The sequence below is a fragment of the Numenius arquata genome, chromosome 18, assembly GCF_964106895.1.
Source record: "Numenius arquata chromosome 18, bNumArq3.hap1.1, whole genome shotgun sequence".
Taxonomy (NCBI): Eukaryota; Metazoa; Chordata; class Aves; order Charadriiformes; family Scolopacidae; genus Numenius; species Numenius arquata.
In genome coordinates, this window is record NC_133593.1 from 1234371 (window position 1) to 1253557 (window position 19187).

The following is a 19187-nucleotide window of genomic DNA, read 5'->3' on the forward strand; positions in this document are numbered from 1 at the left end:
GTCTGTAGCCAGAAGCGTTGGGCTGAAGTCGGGCTCTGTTTTTAAACTGCTCTTATCCCTCACTATCTTTTTTTAACACGTACAAATGCCATTCAGGTTTTTTCTTTAAGTTCCCCAGTCTGTGTGTTAAGATACTTTGCACGTTATTGTTTGAGGCAAACATTCATCCTCGTCACCCTCTTTGGGGTTCTCCCCTTGTCCGTACTTTGTTCTTCATATTGTCCTTCTCTTGACTTCCTGTCCTGGTTTGAGTAACACAGGACTAACTTCTCTTCTAATGCTTGGGAAAACTGCACTTTTAGAAGATTCTAGTATCTGAATTGGTGAAAATATTTACTTTATCGCCAGCTCTGGGGTGCGGGTTTGAAGGTCTCAGTGTTTTTGAGCCCCTCGGGTGCGGGGACAAGGAGGAGCCAGACCCGGGCACTTGACCCAAGCTGCCAACAGGATTATTTCATACCATGAACGGCATATTCAATAGAAATTAGAAAGTTTGCTGAGGAGTTCTCTCTCTCTCCCTTGATGGCTGGGGTCCTGAGAACCCCTTGCCCCGGTGCTGGAGCCCCAAGCCCTTCCCTTCTTCCCGAAGCCGCAGCGCTCGCAGGGTCCCACAGGCTGTCCCTGCAGGGAGTGCACGGCTTCCTACTCATAAAATTCTTGTATATTTTATATTAGTGTTGGGATGAGTGTTGGTTCTTTAGTGTTGTTGTTAATTATTTAGTCTCATCCCATTAAATCTATTTATATTTCAACCCTAGGGTTTCTTTGTTTTCCCCAGTTCCCCTTCTTGGGTGGGGAGGGGTTATTGGGTGAGAGAAGAATTCTCTAAACGACAGTAAATTGTTATGGGTTCCTCAAACCATAGCACTTCCTCGCACTGCCGGGGTTACAGCGTGTGCTGTGAAGTGATGCGTTTGGATGGTGCCTCTCCAGGAGCACCACAACAGGTACTGCAGGTTGCCCTCCTCTGTGGCCAAGCAGCCCAGCCTGAGACATCGGGTCCTGGATCCAGAGGGACATGATGGGGTTGAGCTGTAGCTGGGACACTTTGGGGACTGTGAAATGAAAGGAGGCTCTGGGAAGTCCCAAAGACTCATTGTTTTCAGCTCTTCCCCGTCACAGGACTGTCTCTGGATGCCTCTTCTTTCCCACACGTGACCAGATGCAAGTGTCTGCCCCATCATAGAACCATAGAATGGTTTGGGTTGGAAGGGACCTCGAAGACCATCTATTTCCAGCCCCCTTGCCATGGACAGGGCCACCTCCCACTAGAGGTGCATCCTGTGACCTTGCACGCAAAGTGCTAGCCCAGAAGAAAGTTGAGGTGTCTGCTCAGCTTGAATAGAAATCATTTTTATGGTCAGATCAAAGCAAATCAGTGTTTCTCCTGGGTTTTTCCCCTCTCTGGCGAAGGGGCTGTTTTGCAGGTGGGATGGAGCCAAGGTGGCCGAGCAGGTCGGCTCCTGGCCGAGCTCCTGCGCTCATCCTCGTTCTGTGGTGAGGAGCAGCAGCTGGAGCGGGATGAGGAGCTTGTCACTCGGTGCCTGCATGGCAGGTCCCCGCTGCGGCGGCAGCTGCTGGAGATGCCCCTGCGGAAAAGGTCCTGATCTCCCCTGCCTTTGGGGAGCCATCACCAGAGCAGACTCTGTCAAAGCTGCTGCTTTAAGTCCTTCCAAAGTCCGCGGGACCTGGGCACACACTTGGAGCGTTCCTGGAGGCTTTTATCCCGGTGAAAGCGCTTTTGTCTTAGTGTCACGACTTCACTTTCTGCTCAGGTTTGAGCCCGTCGATGGCTGTGCTGCCTCTTTGGCACGGGGCTCGGAGCCAGCGCGACCCAGGCTCCTGCCAATGCTCTTCCTGGCTCTTCGATATTAAACACACTCTGTTTCCCCAGGAAATGAAATATTGCCGGGCTGTGTGGTCTGGTTAACAGCAAGCTTCAAGTGGGTTTTTTTGCTGATGATTTGCTATGATCTGTTTTAATGCTGTTCTTCTATTTTAAGCTATATCACATTCGACTTTTTTTTTTTTTTTCCCTTGGTATAAATTTTACATGGTAATTCCTTGAAACTGCCCTAGAAATATTGAAAAGAAAGGAATAATCACTGGAATGCTGTCGGTGCTGATTTACAAGAGTAAGTGCATTAAAAACGAGTCCATGAAAAATGGATAAGGAGCAGTCATGGTTCTGGATTTACTTAAGAAAAATGTTTTTAGGGCTCAGAACAAAACTGTTGCTGTATTTAGTTTTATTTCTAGAGATTTTTAACTAAATAAACTGATTAATTTCTACTGAAGTGTGAAGCAATAAAGTAGATTACAAGCAATAGGTGGCAAGTACAGGAAGAATGATTATGGAGGGGAATGTGACTCAGGATGCTGGTTTAGGAAGGTAAGATAATAAAACTTGATTTATTTTCTCCTTGGTTTCCAGTCTGGATCGCTTCTTCCTGTGCTTCGTACATCAGCAGGACTGAGGGGCTTTTCTGGTTTAAAGTTTTACTTTGGGAATTAGAGCTGATGTGCTCGTCTCGCTCCAGGATTGTCTTTTTATTTTGAGGCAGAATTTCAAAGCTGGTCAGAACAAACCAGTTTTGTACGATACGAGAACAGTTGACGGATTTCTGTCTTTAAAAAAAACTGGTGCAAACCAAAAAGCCAACTTTTGTATTTTTATAATTATTATTCATGACAGTTTTTTCATCTTATTTTCAAGGCTCTAGAAGAATAAGAAATTTCATATGGCTTTCAGATGTGACACCTCAGAATAATAATACTTTATAGAGACAATTTTGTTTCTTACAAGAATTACAGCCTTCTTTGCCTTTGGCCTTTGTCGAAGGGGACTGACTGGGGAGCCAGGTGTCAAGGCGAGATGTGGGACCAGTCCCTCATCATTTGGACGTGTGCACCTTGTAACTGGTTTTGTACCCGATTCTCTTGCAAAGAGCAGGAATGGCTTTTTGCATGAAAAGGTAGTAGCAGGTTTGGGGGGGTATTATTTAAATTTTTAAATTTTATTTAAAAAAAAAAATAACCTTACATCCTAGTTTCTTTGCATTAGAACTTGATTATTGAGCTGGAGCTGGTGCAGGGTCTTTCCTTGCTACTTTGAACAGAGGGTGGTGGTGCTGAGGTTGGTTTTCTCCCTGTCCTGGGGGTGACACGGGGACACCTCCTGTGCTGGAAGGTCCTTGGCAAGGACCGAGGGGCTTCGGTGCTGATCTGCGGGGAAGTGCCACGGTTGAGCTCTCTCACTTTTCTAGCAGTAAAATTCAAGTTCTGAATTTTGCTCTGGTTTTGATGTCTTAATTATCCTATGGTAATAAGCACCTTTTTTAGCAAAGAAGACAAAGCCTCCACTTGCTTGAAACTGGTGTATTAATAGCAAATGCTTGAACAATGTGTGTTTTTAGTAGGTACCTACGCAGCATAACCTATTCAGGATTTTTGCTTTAATGACTGTATTAGCCTGAAGAAAGGAAGCTGAAAACTTTAGTTCTCTGTGCTGAGTTAATCTTTGAAGGGAACAAACCCTCCTCTGCCGTGCAGATCTGCTCAGGAGAGTGCTCTCAGGTGTTTGCAATGTGACTTCTGGGAGGACATCATCTCTTCAGCGCCTGTGTTCGGGGCTGGTTGGGGAGTGATAGATGAGCCTGAATGAAGTGATGAGCCCTTTATTTAAGGGGAGGGTCCTGGTTGCCAAAAAAAAAATAGATTAATCTGCTGTCCTTTCAAGGGCACCGAGTCTCTCCCTGATGATGTTCTCCCGGAGCGTGATGTGTCCCACGGCTCCTCCGTGGAGTTTCTGGGAGCCTGGAGGCTCAGCGGGGCTGGGTTTGGGAGAGGCAGAAGCCATCTCCAGTCTTCTCAGAGAGACTCTGTCTCCAGGCTGAGCTGGAAGGGTTTGGGGAGCTGTGAAACTTGGGGTGTGTTGGCATTTGAGAGTTCCTTTTGCTGTGTTTTGTATCTTTTATCCTTCACGGGGTTTTACGCATAAAGATGCATGTTATTGAATACAGTGAATAGATACTTGGCTGCAGGGTTGGGTTTTTTTCTGATCACATCCCTGTGACAAGTAATTTCCAAGTGTGAAAATTGCTTTGATATCTTTATTCAGGACTCGCTCACTTAGTGAGACGTTGTGTAACCCGAAGGAGGGAACCGCATCGAGTTTTCAGAGAGGAGGGCTTCTCCCTTGGCAGGGGCTGTCGCCGGCAGCCTGCCCAGAGCACCAGCGCCGGGAGCTGGGAATGCACACGTGGGTTTTTTTCAGGTTTTTAGGCTGGTTTGTGTCATGACCAGAGCGGGTCCTTGCCAGCAAGGAAGCTCTGAAAATGTGTCATGAAGTCAGTGTGCGAGCCGAGCCTTTCATTGGAGGGAATAAGAAATGTTAATAAAACTAAGAAGCCCGCTTTTGAAGTGGCTTCCTGCTCGTCATCTAATACCTCCAAAGGTCTTACGAAGTTGTGTGAAAGAAAGAGCAATTTTTATTTAGAATCTGCACCATAATTTCTTCTCCCCCAAGAGTCCTTTTTCCGTTTAAGCAAAGCAGCATTTCTTTTGACAATTTTGGTTTTGTTACTTGAGTTTCATTAGCTGCCAAATATGGATTTATATTGAGTCGTCTGTGAATGAAATGCCATTTTTTTCTAGCAATAAAATTATTTTATTTGTGGCGAAGGAAGGGAAACGAGTGTTCAGAATATCTGGCTAGTGAGTAGAAATATGGGGTTCGGTGTGTTCATTTCCAAACAATAGGACACTGTTACTCAAAAGAGCGAGTTCAAGTGACACAATTCAAGGTGAGGGTCTGGTAGGACCCCCGTGCATGGTCTGGAGGAGGAGGTTTGTCTCCTCGTTGCCCTTTGCAGTCCCATGAGGTCCTGTCCTGCTCCTGCTGCTCCCCAGCCCCAGCCAAACTCATCTCCATCCATCAACCCAGCAACCTGCTCTCTGCGGCACAGCTGATGTGTTCCCCCTCCCTCTTCCTCCTGAGATTAGACCTGAGATGTTTTATGAAGAATAATTATATTTGATCTACCAAAAGATGAATGTTGAGGAGGAGGGAATTAAAAAGAAATGATAAAAAAAAAAAAAAAAGCCCCAATCCCTCTTGGTTATTGAAGCAAGAAGGGAGCACTTTGTCAAACTGACATGTGAGTCCTTTATTAACATCTCCTGGGCCAGCGGGTGCTGGGGGAGCAGTGTCACCTCCCGGGCTGTGTCTCGGCTGCTGGAGGGGTGCAGGCGGGCACCATCCTGGAGGCTCCTCCGTGGCTTCACCCGCGTCTCGGCCACCCCGCGTGGGATGGAGGGAAGGAGCCGCATCCCCATCTGCTGGCCCAGAGCTCTGGCCACGGCGCTCTGCTGTTGCTGGGACCAGGGCGTGAGACACTCTTGAGACTAACATTTTGGTCTCTTTGCCGAGTGAGACACCAGGAGCTCAGGTTCACCTAACAAAGTATAGGTCTAACAAAGTCAGGTTCACCTAACAAAATATAGTATATATTATTTTATAATAAGTATCATTCCCTCGTCCCGGTCAGCCTTTTTTTTCCCTTGTGGCCTCTTCTGGTGTTCAAGAGATGCAATGCTTTTTTGGGGTAGATTTTTAGCAAGAGTTGCCTAAAGTGAAAATGCTGTTTTTCCCTGGGTTGGTTCTTCATTCCTTTGTCCTCAAGTCTACTTTGCCCTCAGGCGTTGGGGGAACAGAAGGCTGAGCTGGGCCCTGTTGACTTGCATTTTTGGCAGCCCATTATAAAAGGGTGAGAGTTGCTACCTAATTTTCAGAATGCGATGCGAGAGAAAGTGCAACGTCTCTGTTTCTTGAGGATGCTGCCAATGCTGAGGTGGTTTGTGTCCTCCAAAGAGTGAGGTTTGAAAGATTTGGGGGTACAAGCCATAGTGTGGTATATGCCAAAGTGGTTCTCAGTGTTTTTTCCTTTTTTTAAGATATTTTTCCTTCTTTTTAGATATTTCTTGGACAACATTCTGTATTAAGGTGCCTTTAATGAACCAACTACCACATACAGTCCCAAAGAAACCACATGTGCTCTATTTTAGAGAAGTCTGTGATGATAACCTGAGTAAAGGTTTGGGCAGGCAAGGGGTATTTGCATAAAATTGCTTGGTTTCTACCTACATGCTCAGAGTCCTGTGCGGGCAAAAGCACCTCATTAACTGCTTTTTATACCTGAGTTTGTGGGTTGAGTTGGAGTTGTTCTTCAGAACTGGGCAGGATCACAGAAACATGTCATTGTGCTCCTCAGGCATGAGCCTGAAGGAACATCTCCCAGCACGAAGGACTCACAGAACCCCATGCTAATTGTCCTTAAGCAGCAACACAGGCCCTTCCTGGTGCTGTTTTGGCAGCTTTTAAGGGTGGGCTTCGTGCTTCTGCCATGTGTTGTGACCTGTGCTCGTTGCTGTTATGATGATGTGCTCTGTCAGAGTAGCATCTACGGAGTCAACTGATTTACCAAGGGCAAGAGTAGAAGCATTGCTGACCCCTGAGCTTTGGCACAGAGAGGGGATTTCCTGGCAGAGAAGGGTGGTCCTGCTGCTTTCTGGGGCATGGAGCATGTGGGTGTCTGGAGGAACCCAACAGTGATGCTACCTAACCTCTTGGGAGGCTGCTGAGATTTTTGGCAGGGCCAGACTCCTCTGTCCTTAGCCCTCCCAGCTGCACGGTGAATGCGCTGTGACCTGCAGCCATGCAACAGTTGTGTGTGCCTTGCAGGGACAGAGAGGTGACCTGTCTGCCACCGCTCAGCTGCAGATCGGAGCAGAAGCGTCAAGATGTCCAGGGCAATGTTCTGCTGCAGCCCCACAAGGAGACCGGTTGGGTCTGGAGTGCAGCCAAGGAGGCTTCATTTGGCTTTTGAGTGTTCATAACTAAAAAAACAACCCTTTAATAGTCAGTTTTTTGATATTCTGATCAGCTCTTCAGCCACAGTCTCTATCAGGAAAACGCTGCTGAGCGCTGTCCTTTTGCCCAGGCTGGATGAGCATCCTCAGTGCTCAGAGCAGCGGGTTGCATTGGAGCAAGGACACATCCCGTCTGGACACTTCCCGTGGAGCTTTGCGGGTGTTGTGCCGTGTAACCTCTCTGATGACCCTCGGCTTTCCGTAGTATCACTTTAAAAGTTATCCTGATGTCATGGATGGAAATATCTGACACGGTTATGATTAACAGCGATTCAAAATTTATTAATGATTTGAGGTAGATCAAGAGGTTGAATTGTAGCAGCGCTAAATCATTAACCCATTTAAAGGTTTGCAAAGTGATTTAGCAAAATAATTGAACAGCGACTTAATTGCAGATTCAAAGATGACAAGATTCACACTAACTTACCATAAGGTATCCCAAATCAATACATACACATATAAGCAAAAGCACACATCTCAAGTTAGTACATATACATATAACAAAAGCGTGTAAGCACATACACAGGTCTCTGCTGGAATCAGAGTCTCGGCTAACGAGCCGACAGGTTCCCCTCGTAACTCCTATGTGTGCACGGACAAATGGAAGAACATCCATATCCGTAAAAGCTAATGTGTAATGTCAGACACATAAAGGTCGAGAGGTGGGTAAAAGAGAGAATAGCCTATAGTTAAAAATTACCCTTTTCCCAAGTTTAGAGTCCAGCTCGGACAATGGGACGTTCTGGTACTTTCCACCAGAACTTGCTAGATCTTGGGGTCCTGGTATCCCCCGCTCTGTGGCCACAATCCATATATTGTCAGGAGTGATCAATTATAGTTATTATTTTAAAACAGTAGGAGCCCCGGGAGCCAGGCACGCTAAGGGGTTGCCATAGGTTCTGGTCCGTTGCTCCCCACCTTTCCTTTCCTTCATGTTGGACCATTATGGGGTGTTCTGGTCCTTTTATCATTGCGTGGCCAAGGTGGGGAGGAAATGGAAGCCTAAAGGAGGGGGGGGCGTTGCACCCCCACCCCTGATTAGATTTGCTTCAGCATCCTCAGCAATTCTCTGTGCTCCCAGTTCTTCAATAAGGTTAATAATTGCTGGTTATTTCATCTCCCTTGATTATAACCCGATGGGCAGAAGGGCTCCCACTGTAACTAGGCCGCCTGGCTGCGGCCTGCACTGTCTGTGCCCTCCCAAACTGATGCTTTGTGCCGATGTTTGCCCAATATGAGGGAATCTTCTCTAAAAGCTGCTGGTTTTATAATCCCTCCTTTTGGAGCTACCCTTGTTTCTCCTCCTGAAAGGCACGTGAGAAAGATCTCCAGCTCCTGGCTGGGCAGGACGGGAGCTGTGGAGGTGGGATGGTGCCTCCGGAGACCGCCCCGTCCAACCCTTCTGCTCAAAGCAGAACCAGCTCGGAGGGTTGGGTGCGAATATCCCCAAGCATGGAGGCTCCTCAACCTCTCCAGGAACCCCTTCTGGTGTTCAGTCCCCTTCCTTGCAGAAATTTCACTTTAAAATACAATTTTCTGTGCTTCAGCCTGTGCCCATTGCCTCTTGTCCTTTCCCTGGGCATTGCTGGGAAGAGTCTGGCTCCGTCTGATTTATCCCTCCCTCCAGGTATTTATGGTATTTATTTACAAGGGCATATTCTCTTGTTTTCTTTCCCATCTCTTCTTTTCCTTTCCCACCTGATGGGAATGCACGGTCCTGCCGGGCCCCGGCGCTGCCCCTTCCTGGGAGACCCATCATCTGCATAAAGAGCTTTTTGGCATAAAGTAGACGTGGTTCCAAGCCCTCAACTTTCACCCCTCTGAAAGGCTCGTTATCGTGTTAACTTGTTCTTTTCTGCTAATGTTATTCTGACGGCTGTCTGAAGTGAAATAATGGTTGCTTTTCCTGGAAACGCGGGGCGTAAAGCATTGCAATCTGGTTTTATATCCTGATGGCTTAGATCATTAAATTCTCAGGGCTCAAGCTCTTATTTCTTGTTTTTCAGTGCTTATAAGAGGATCTCCTGGGGCCCTATTGTACAACCAAATACAAATAATACATTAATAAAACAGGATTGTGTATTTGTACTGCTGGCAGTCTGTAAGGATTACTTGTATATACCATTCTGCGGTGTTAGGCCCTTAGTCATTTTGATCTGTCCCTTCTACCACTTTAAAAAAGTGACTTTTCTCTCTGCTTAGACAACGCTTGAGAGATGTTGCCCTCTGGAAAGAGGTTTCTTCAGTCACAATATTAATTTCTGATTTTTTTTACCATTTTTCTGTATCCCTTTGGCAGTGTTTTAGTTTCTTTTACCTGTTTCTTTCACCACCAGTTGTGATTAGTTAATACAGTTTTTGTGATAGTTCAGTTATTGCGGTGATGGATAATAGACACGGGCTGCAGTTATTGCTTGTCAGTTAGTGCTGCCCTGTGGGGGGAAAAGCCCTTTTAATGTGCTTGTAGCAATTTTAGTTTTATGGAGTACTTGAACTTCAAAGTTAGACTGCTAAAAGGATCTAGGGTGCGTATTAGAGGGTATTTAAAATGAGATTTTAACAGGGGAAAGCCCCTCCCTTCGCGCAGACCTTCGTTGCTGTAAGGAGAAGTGCTCACTGAAGTGTTGTACTTACTGTACGTTAGAAAATGTTGTGGTAAAGTGATGAGGTTTCATCCTCTCCACAAAACTGGTCTTGCAGTATTGCCTTTACTCAGCTCTGCCAGCCCTCCTCCTGCACTCTGCCTCAGCTTCCAGCCATTTTTTGGTGGCATTTTATGTTTAGTCCCTCTGCAGAATGAGTGCAAAATGAATAAATAGTCTTTTTTTGCAGAAGAAGTGTTTACGTGCCTCTGCTGAGTCCCAAAGTGAGAGAGAAAATGGATTGTTAAGAGTTATGAGAACAGAGCACAGACAGTGACCAGGGATTAGCCCCTAAAACCCACCACTCCATCTCACCTCTGTGCCTGGCAAGATCATGGAGCAGATCCTCCTGGACTCTCTGCTAAGGCACATGGAAAATAAGGAGGTGATGGGAGAGAGCCAACATGGCTTCACCAAGGGCAAATCGTGCCTGACAAATTTGGTGGCCTTTTACAATATTGCCACAGACTTGGTGGACAAGGGCAGAGCAACAGACGTCATCTACCTGGACTTATGCAAAGCGTTTGACACTGTCCCACACGACATCCTGGTCTCAAAATTGGAAACTCATGGGTTCGATGGATGGACCACTTGGTGGATAAGGAACTGGCTGAATGGCAGCACTCAAAGGGTTGTGGTCAACAGCTCAATGTCCAAGTGGCGGCCAGTGATGAGTGGTGTTCCTCAGGGGTCAGTACTGGGACCAGTACTGTTTAACATCTTTGTCGGAGACATGGACAGTGGGATGGAGTGCACCCTCAGCAAGTTTGCTGACGACACCAAGCTGTGTGGCGTGGTCGACATGCTGGAGGGAAGGGATGCCATCCAGAGGAGCCTGGACAGGCTTGAGAGATGGGCTCGTGCAAATCGCATGAAGTTCAACCAAGCAAAGTGCAGGGTCCTGCACCTGGGACGTGGCAATCCCAGGCACAAATCCAGGCTGGGCGGAGAATGGCTGGAGAGCAGCCCTGAGGAGAAGGACTTGGGGGTGCTCATGAATGAGAAGCTCAACATGAGCCAGCAGTGCGTGCTGGCAGCCCAGAAAGCCAACTGCATCCTGGGCTGCGTCAAGAGAAGTATAGCCAGCAGGTCTACCCCTCTACTCTGCTCTCATGAGACCCCAGCTGGAGTACCGTGTCCAGCTCTGGAGTCCTCAACACAGGAAGGAAATGGACCTGTTGGAATGGGTCCAGCAGAGGGCCACGAAGATGATCAGAGGGCTGGAGCACCTCTCTTATGAAGACAGACTGAGAGAGATGGGGTTGTTCAGCCTGGAGAAGAGAAGGCTCCGGGGAGACCTTATAGCAGCCTTCCAGTATCTGAAGGGAGCCTCCAGGAGAGCCGGAGAGGGACTCTTTGTCAGGAAATGTAGTGACAGGACAAGGGGGAATGGTTTTAAATTGGAAGAGGGGAGATTTAGATTAGATACCAGAAAGAAATTCTTTATTGTGAGGGTGGTGAGGCACTGGAACAGGTTGCCCAGGGAAGTTGTGGATGCCCCATCCCTGGAAGTGTTTAAGGCCAGGCTGGATGGGCCTTTGAGCAACCTGCTCTAGTGAGAGGTGTCCCTGCCCAGGGCAGGGGGGTTGGAACTTGGTGATTTTTAAGGTCCCTTCCAACTCTAACCATTCTATGATTCTATGATTCATTTTTTAGGTTATAGAGGGAAGAAGTGAGATGGTCCCAGCACTTGCTAGGCACAGCGATGCTGGGCAGAGGGTGTCCCCGCTCGCCCTGGCTTGCAAGGTGACTTCAGACACCAGAGAGAAGGCTGGCAGACGGCATGACGGTTGTCATTGCCCGTGGATGTCCTCTGCCAACATTGGAAATGGTTGTATTTTTGCAAAATTCTTGCTGGTCCCATTGGGTTTTGGTCACGTCTGCCTGAGTACGTGGCCTTCAGCAGCTCTTGGTGGCTACGTGTCTTCACACCAGCTTTCACATCAATGTCTCTTTGTATTGGTGGCGATTACTGGGAAGCAGGGCAGCTCTTCCAGTGGTGTCAGTGTTTTGTGGCCTTTCCTGAACCTGTTCCATCTGCTCCGGCAGCTGCAGGGGCCATTTGGGAAACAACCATATGTGTATAAGAGAAATCAAGTCCTGGAGGCTGCTCCTGTGATCCCAGGTGGAAGCAGGGCTCTGTGTGGTCAGTCCCATGTCTGTGAACCCCTGTGGACCCCTGTCTTCTGCATCGGCAGAGTATTGAACCACATGTGTAAGAACTAGCAAGAAACCTCCTTCCATGCTGCCTCCTGGAGAGCTGTCCTGGGGAGAGAAGTCCCAGAGATGGCCATAAGCGTAGGGCTGGGGACTGGTGAATAAGAACCAAGTGTGTATTTGTTGATTCTTTAATAACCACGTGTGTTAATCTTTGCAGTCTGATTTCATCCATTTTTAATGGAATAGACTTGGATTTTTTAAAAAATATATTGCTTCCACTATTTTTTGGCAAGAAACGTGAACTGCAGGCGGCCTCCTCCAGTGTGGTCTCCTCTGGGATGTGGATGTTAGGCACATTCCTCTGCCAGTGGGGATGGAGGGGGGGTACCAGTGTGTGTCCCCAAAACCAGAGAGAAATCACAGCATGGTAGTCCCTGAGTCATCTCCCTAATCAGTTGACCTCAGGTTTTGCTCCGAAGATGCTGTTCATTTTTTATTGCTGTGAGTGGTCCCTCCCAGCCCTTAGAAAATGTTTTTTACCCTTTTGGAGATCTCATAAAGGAATTGAACTTTGGGAGAACGCTTGGTGGCATTTCCTAAGCTTGCTCCAAGCAGTGTGGCAGTACCGCAAGTGACACTTGTCACGTGTGTGTCCCTTAGGGTTGTAGGTGCCCTCCTGAACTCCCAGCACTTCAGTTACCTGAAGACTTTGCCTAGTGATGTGCAAAGCTCTAGTGATCAACCTCACAGTTGGGCTAGGTATAAATAGTTTTAATTAGGAGCTTTCTGTGCATCTGTTGATGTTATTCTTTTCCCTTAATTTCAGCACTTGAGACCAGTTTCTGCCTGGTCCAGTCTCTTCTGTGTCATGTTCAAACTCCCTAAACAGCATGTATCCACTGTCTGAAGATCAAGTGGATTTTTGAAGACTTTCATCCCACCACCCACAAATGGATTTTCTGAGTTTCACGTCTCCATGTTACTAAGGTCGAAAGGTTTTCTTTTTTCCCTTTTTTTCTATTCTCCTCTGCTGGAGACCCTTCCGCCAGCAGTGGGGCTGCTGCTGGGGCTGGATGTGTCAGCCTCCCCCGTCCCACTCGCTGCCTGTGCTTTGCCAGGCCACGTTTTCTAAGTGTGACAGCGACATCCAGAAATCTGCTCTTAATTTTCCTGCCAAAAAAAAAAAAAGAGACGCCCCTAAAGGCGTTGCTTCTTGGTGGACTCCCCACTCCCATGAGTGCCCTGGGGACCCGACCTCCCAGTCCGAGGACTGGGTCTGGATCAGCAGCCTTTGGTAGGGGCTGATATTAAAAATGTGATTTTTATTTACCATTGCCTGGAAGCTGCCTGCATTTGTTTACTGCTGTGAGCTGACCTTTGGGGAGACATTTCTTGATTAATTGGGTATCTAATCACTTCAGACGATTGACAGACCTGCACGCAACAGAGTTTTTCCTCTTGTTAGATATTTTCCCTCTGGTTTCTTCTTTCCCTGTTACACAGCAAATGGTGTGTTTATTTTTATATTAATTCCTCCATTGTTTTTCTCTTATAATTAACTGTAGATTTCATACTTGCCTGTTCTCTTGACCTGAACCTTTCTTTGGCCAGTACATTCAAGTCGTAGAAGCTGCAGTCTCTGGTTCTTAAGTGTGTGCTTGTAAATGACGTGTAAAGCAGAGGCCAGGTATTTTAATTCTTGTCATAATCAACCTTCAGTAATCAGTCTCTCAATTCTTTGAATTTACTCTCCACAGACTTTTTTAAAAAAAAAAAAGAAGCTCCATCTCTAACCTATTTTCTCAAAACACTGACTCTTTGTAGGTATCAAGTCCTCCCTCATGGGTATCCCCCAGAGAATTTTGCAGGTTTCTCTGGTGCTTCAGGTTCCCAAGATGATGGGCAACAGGCAGCAAGGGCATCGGGACACTTCTGCTTTGGGTTTAGTTCTTAGAACCATAGAATGGTTTGGGTTGGAAAGGACGTTAAAGATCACCTACTTCCCCCACCCTGCCCTGGGCAGGGACACCTCCCACCAGACCAGGTTGCTCAAAGTCCCCTCCAACCTGGCCTTGAACCCCTCCAGGGATGGGGCAGCCACAGCTTCTCTGGGCAACCTGGGCCAGGGTCTCACCACCCTCACAGCAAAGAATTTCTTCCTGAGATCTCATCTCAATCTCCCCTCTTTCAGTTTAAAACCGTTCACCCTTGGCTTGGGATGCTCTGGATTTGTTATGGCTCTCCTTCGCTCTGCCTAAACTGGTGCTTTTGTCACATTTTACAGTCTGCAGCGTGCCAAGGCAGGAGAAGGAGTTAATTCAAAAAACAATTTTGCTGGAAGATTACTCTATAAATAAACTCCAGAGATGAGTGAAATAGAACGTTAGTGGAAGGTGAAGGGCAGGATGGAAATGAGCAGATGTAAGGGGTCAGTCTGGGCAGGTTCCATGGCCAAGTCCTTATACTGATAGTAGAGGTCCCTTTGTCACCAGTTACTTCTCTGGTGAGCAGCCCTTGGAGGGAACATCAGAGGAACTCCATGGAAGGAAGTCCTGGGATTGCTGTCTGCTGCTGTGCACAGACACAGTTCAGGTCTGGGCGTCCTGGAGAGGCACCAGTGTGGCCAGGAGCTGGGCGATGGTGAGGACTGGTCTGGGGGGGGTGTGACCAGGCAGAAACACGACCGCCCTTCTGCAGGGGGTACCGAGGGCTGGAGGATGCTCTTATAGCTGTTAGCGCTGCAGCCACCGCGTTAGTTCCTAATGCTTTGCACCACGCTTTTTATAGGCCTAGATCGTAAGCAGGGTATTCTCACCATTTCCCAGTTGTGATTTTAATTGTCACTTTGAGCCTGCAATAAAATGTTGCGTGTAACTAATGGCGGGAGAGCCTTTTCTCCGCGATATCGTGCCTAATGTGCTGGAAGAGTTCGCAGACGGGGCAGGCAACGGTCGGTCTGTTTTCCTTCCTCCTGTCCAGGAGTCACCGATGCCAGATGATCCAGCTGGAGGAGATAAAATACCTGTATAGCAACTAATGGTGAGATTTTATGCCTGGGGAAGCAAAGTACAGAGAGATAAACTTCCTGCTTATTTTCCCATTAAGTTAAAGCTCCTGTAAAGACGAAGTGCCTGGGATATAGAGAGGGAAGATAAGTCTTTGTATGGCAAAATGTGCCTCAACTCACAGATGCTGCAAGTGGCTTTCTTGCATCACAGAATCACAGAATATTTTTGGTTGGATGGGACCTTTGAGATCATCGAGTCCAACCAACAACAAAAAAAAATAAATAAACCCCAAAAAATCCCAGAACACCAACACCAAACCAAACCAAACGCCCACAACCACTCCCCAGCCCACCCACAAACAGACACAAAGTGCCTTAAAACAAGCGATGGGGCTCCTGGTTTGGGTCTGGTTTGCTTTAGCCCCTGAGTTCTTGGAATAAATTAATGATTTAATTTTTTTTTTTTCCTGTTTGAAGCTGCAGGGAAGGCTGGAACATCCTCCCTTTGTCAGAACATGCTTTTAATGTAAGTCTTCCTTTATTTCAGCAACAGCGCACTGTTTATAGGCTGACACTGGTGAAAGCTTGGAACGTGGATGAGCTCAAAGCCTACGCTGAGCTGATAGCCCTCGGGAAACCAGACTTCGTGGAGGTCAAGGTGAGCTGCGTGGAGCTATTTTTTTTTTTTTCCATCAGTATTTTACTTTTTTCCTTCCCATTTCCTGCCCCCTCCCAGTCTTAAACTTATACAAGTAAATGCAATTCTTCCAGAGATTTCAGTGATGCATAAGGAACTTCATCTCGTATTTTTAAAGTTAGGCAGCCAGGTTTCTAATATTTAATGTGTGCACTGTGAGTAGTCTTCAGTGCTCTGCAAGACAAGCTTTGTACCAACCGGCATCAATTTCTGCCCAATGGAATCCTAACCCACTGGTCTCTTTTGTATTTCTCATGAAAGCGGAGACTGATAAACAGATATTCCTTCTTTTATGTCAACCAACATTTTAAACAAAGTATTCTAGGAGAAGCTGGTAGTTTGTGGTGTTATTCTTCCCATCTCGGCCTTGAATTCTGCGGGGGGAAAGGGTGATGATGTCTGGCTTATTGATGTGGTGTTTGTCAGGCTGTGCAAAACAGGGAAATGTTACCCTCTGGGGCTGGAAGAGCTCCAAACAGGAGCCTGTGAGATACAGCAAGGCAGGAGGTGCTTTATCTTGGGATTAATCAGTTTAGTGTATAGAGAATGGTAAAAAAGGCACGTTACAAAGTGTTCTGTAGAGAATCACTACCAGCATTTTCACCCAGCAGCTCCCCTGCAGAGCAGCACATTTACCTCACGTCTGTATTTCTGCAGCTCTGTTACTTCTGGACTTTCTTTCTCTTCCATTTTTTTTTTTTTAACCTTTATTTACTGCTGCTTTGAAGAAAAAAACTGGAGTTTGCTGCAATTTCCTTACGAAACAAAACCCAAAGGTTTAGATATAATCAGTATTGAGAGGTCTCTCTCTCCGAATGTGCTGCTGAAGTTGATAGCTTAATACAAAATCAGATTTTGAGTATGGTTTGGGGGAAAAACCCTCAGTTTTACAATGTGTATCAGACTGTTTTATATTCCTCGGGTAAAACCTAGCAGGAGGAGTGCTCCTGTGGGACCATTCCCACCTTCCATCTCCTGACTCTTATCCAGCCTGGGTAGTACAAGATCCTTTCCTGCAGCGTGCGGGGAGGCAGAGATGAGCGTGCGCGGCAGCACGAGGCTGTCGGTGTACGTCCTGCTTAGGCTGCTCTGTCATGTGTAGCGACTTTAATTAGTAAAATGAATCAGGTGTAAGTTAATCAATGTTTCTGAGCGCTTTCCAGGGAGAACATCTGTCTCCTCCAAGGCAGAGGGCTGCGTTTCCTCTGACGGGGGAAGGATCCAGCCTTGCAATGGTGGTTTCCCAGCAGCGTGGAGCTCGGCTCTCCCAGGGGCTTTTCCTTGGAAAAATCATGCCTTGGGCTGCCAGGGAAATGGGTGAGAAGAGGTGGTTGTAGAGGCAGTCCCAGGGTAGTCAAGATGTAATCCTGACACTCTTCCAGCTGGGACAGGCTCTTGCTTCAGTAGAAAATGTGGCCTTTGCACTCCGAGTACTTCAGAGCACTTGTCGGGTCTCACCCTGCGGGGACATTCTCCGAGGAAGGGATGTGGATTGAGCACTTTCCCATCTTTGCAAAAGGAACGGAGGCAGAGAGGGGCTGCGGGACATTCCCAAAAACCACGTAGTGCCATGGTGTGGCCGGGGCTCCAGCATCGCTCCTGTCCCTGCCAACAACAGCAAAGGGGGCTTAAAGGGGGCAAGGAAAGCAAAGGGGCACCTGATGGCCACATGCTGTTGAGGGGGGGTTGGTTCTTCTCGTGGACTGATATGAGTGTGAGTTGCAGTAGTGCGGTTTTTTGCTTTTTTTTTAAAAACGTATATGCTGTTTAATGTTACTTAAGTAAATTTGCAAGTGGGATGCTTTGATTTAAATGGCATTTGTTCAGAAATATTCCAGGAGGTGAGTGAAGTTCTGGAGACAGAAGTGTCTGCTATGGTGCTGATCCTTGTCAGATCATGGTGCCTTCAAGCGAAGGGCCAGAACCTCTCACGCCTGAGTTTAGAATCATAGAATTGTTAGAGTTGGAAGGGACCTTAAAGATCACAGAGGTCCAACCCCCTGCCGTGGGCAGGGACACCTCCCACTAGACCAGGTTGCTCAAAGCCCCGTCCAACCTGGTCTTGTTTCTGCTTCTGTGAAGGGTTTAGCGTTGTGCCTGTGCTATGGGCACAGGAGCAGTCTGTGGTTGGTGTGTGGGAGATCTCTTGTCTTTCCAGTCCCAAGAGCAGACCTTGGGGACACAGGGAAACTCAGGTTTAAGCCTTCTGAAAGGATGCAGCATCTCTCCCTCGTCTCTGCCAATTGCTGTACTTATTTGGGAGAGATGGGGAGAGTCTTTCCTTCCCTGGTTACAGCTCTCACTGAAAACCTCAGCGCAGCCTTTCACAACTTCATTGCCATCTGTACACTCAGAGTCCAAAAACATCATCTACGGTTTGTTCTTTGTTTCCAGCCTAGTGGAGGGAGGATGATTTTTCCAGAGCTCTCGGAACCACACAGCAATGTCTGACAGCAGCTCAGCCCTGCCAGAGAGAAGCCAGCAGCTGAGGGCGAGAAAACACACTAATTCCTTTTCAGCTTCAGCAGCAGAAACAAATTGTCAGGGTGTTGCTCCACCTCGTTCACTGGAAGGCTCTGAAATAGTCTTCATTTTTTCCCATTTATTTGAGCTTTGAAATAGAGCTGTGCTGTCTCCTTATCTTAATTTTGAAGACGGGAGAGCAGGGTTCATATCCCCGAAGTACGGAGTGCGCCGTCGCGAGCAGCGGTGCTGGCAGTGCCCTTCGCAGCGGGAGCTGAACTGGTGTTACCGCTGTCTGAAATAAATGGTGCAGATCTGTGCTGGCCCAAATTTGGGGCTTTAAATGGCGTTTTCATCCCTTTTAAAAGTCACGAATTTTTGTAGTGGCTTTGCTTGACATGAGTGTGTGCTTAAACAGACCCCGGAAGAAAGGTCTTGCTCACAGATTTGTATATGGGATGTCTTTATGTTTTTCACACAGTTGCCTTTTCTTCCTTGCCTCTTGGGGGCGAGTGTAGTGTTCCAAAGGGTGGGCACTTGGTGCTCTGCAGAGGGCAAGTAGCTCACACTAAATACGGTATTAACCCAGTCAGTGGCCTTACTTGTTTCACATAGTTTTATCTGCCAGTTCCTGCTGAACAGCAGAAGTGTGGAAGGTTTGGCTCGGTGGGGAGGTGCAACGGCTTCCTCCTCTTGCTGCACTCTCTCTGTCACTTTGAAATGTGAGGGAATTTATGTGGCTTCTCGCCTCAAGCGTGGAACCACTCCAGAAGGAGTGAGCGGCATGTTCCGGGGTGGCTGATGGACAACGAGTTGTGTTGCTGCAGGAAGTGAGAGTCCAGCCAGGTACCAAGAGGAGAGGCTGGCAGAGGGGATGTCACCTTACGGACGCCTTCCTGACTTGGCTGACCTTCTCTGAAGCATGATGGTGGGGTGGGGTGTCCCTCATGCTGCTGGGGACGATGGTATTTATTGTGTCCAGCGCTGGGCTCCCCTGTTCCAGAAGGACAGGGAACTGCTGGAGAGAGTCCAGTGGAGGCTACGAAGATGATCCAAGGGACTGGAGCATCTCTGTGCTGAGGAAAGGCTGAGGGATCTGGGGCTGTTCAGCTGGAGAAGAGCAGACTGAGAGGGGATCTCATCGATGCTGAGCAATAGCTAAAGGGCGGGTGGCAAGAGGATGGGGCCAGACTCTTCTCAGTGGTGCCCGGGGACAGGACAAGGAGCAACGGGCACAAACTGGAACACAAGAAATTCCATCTCAACATGAGGAAGAACTTCTTTCCTT

The 19187-nt window shown here is 47.5% G+C and overlaps 1 protein-coding gene across 1 annotated transcript in view; it reads left to right on the top strand.

The window, feature by feature from the left end:
• Window positions 1-19187, top strand: part of LOC141473244 (S-adenosyl-L-methionine-dependent tRNA 4-demethylwyosine synthase TYW1-like) — a 125448-nt gene that overhangs the window by 77320 nt on the left and 28941 nt on the right. Inside the window, exon 14 of the mRNA XM_074160656.1 lies at window positions 15287-15397. Within this exon, the coding sequence (XP_074016757.1) occupies window positions 15287-15397 (111 nt within the window). The remainder of the gene's footprint in view (window positions 1-15286; window positions 15398-19187) is intronic.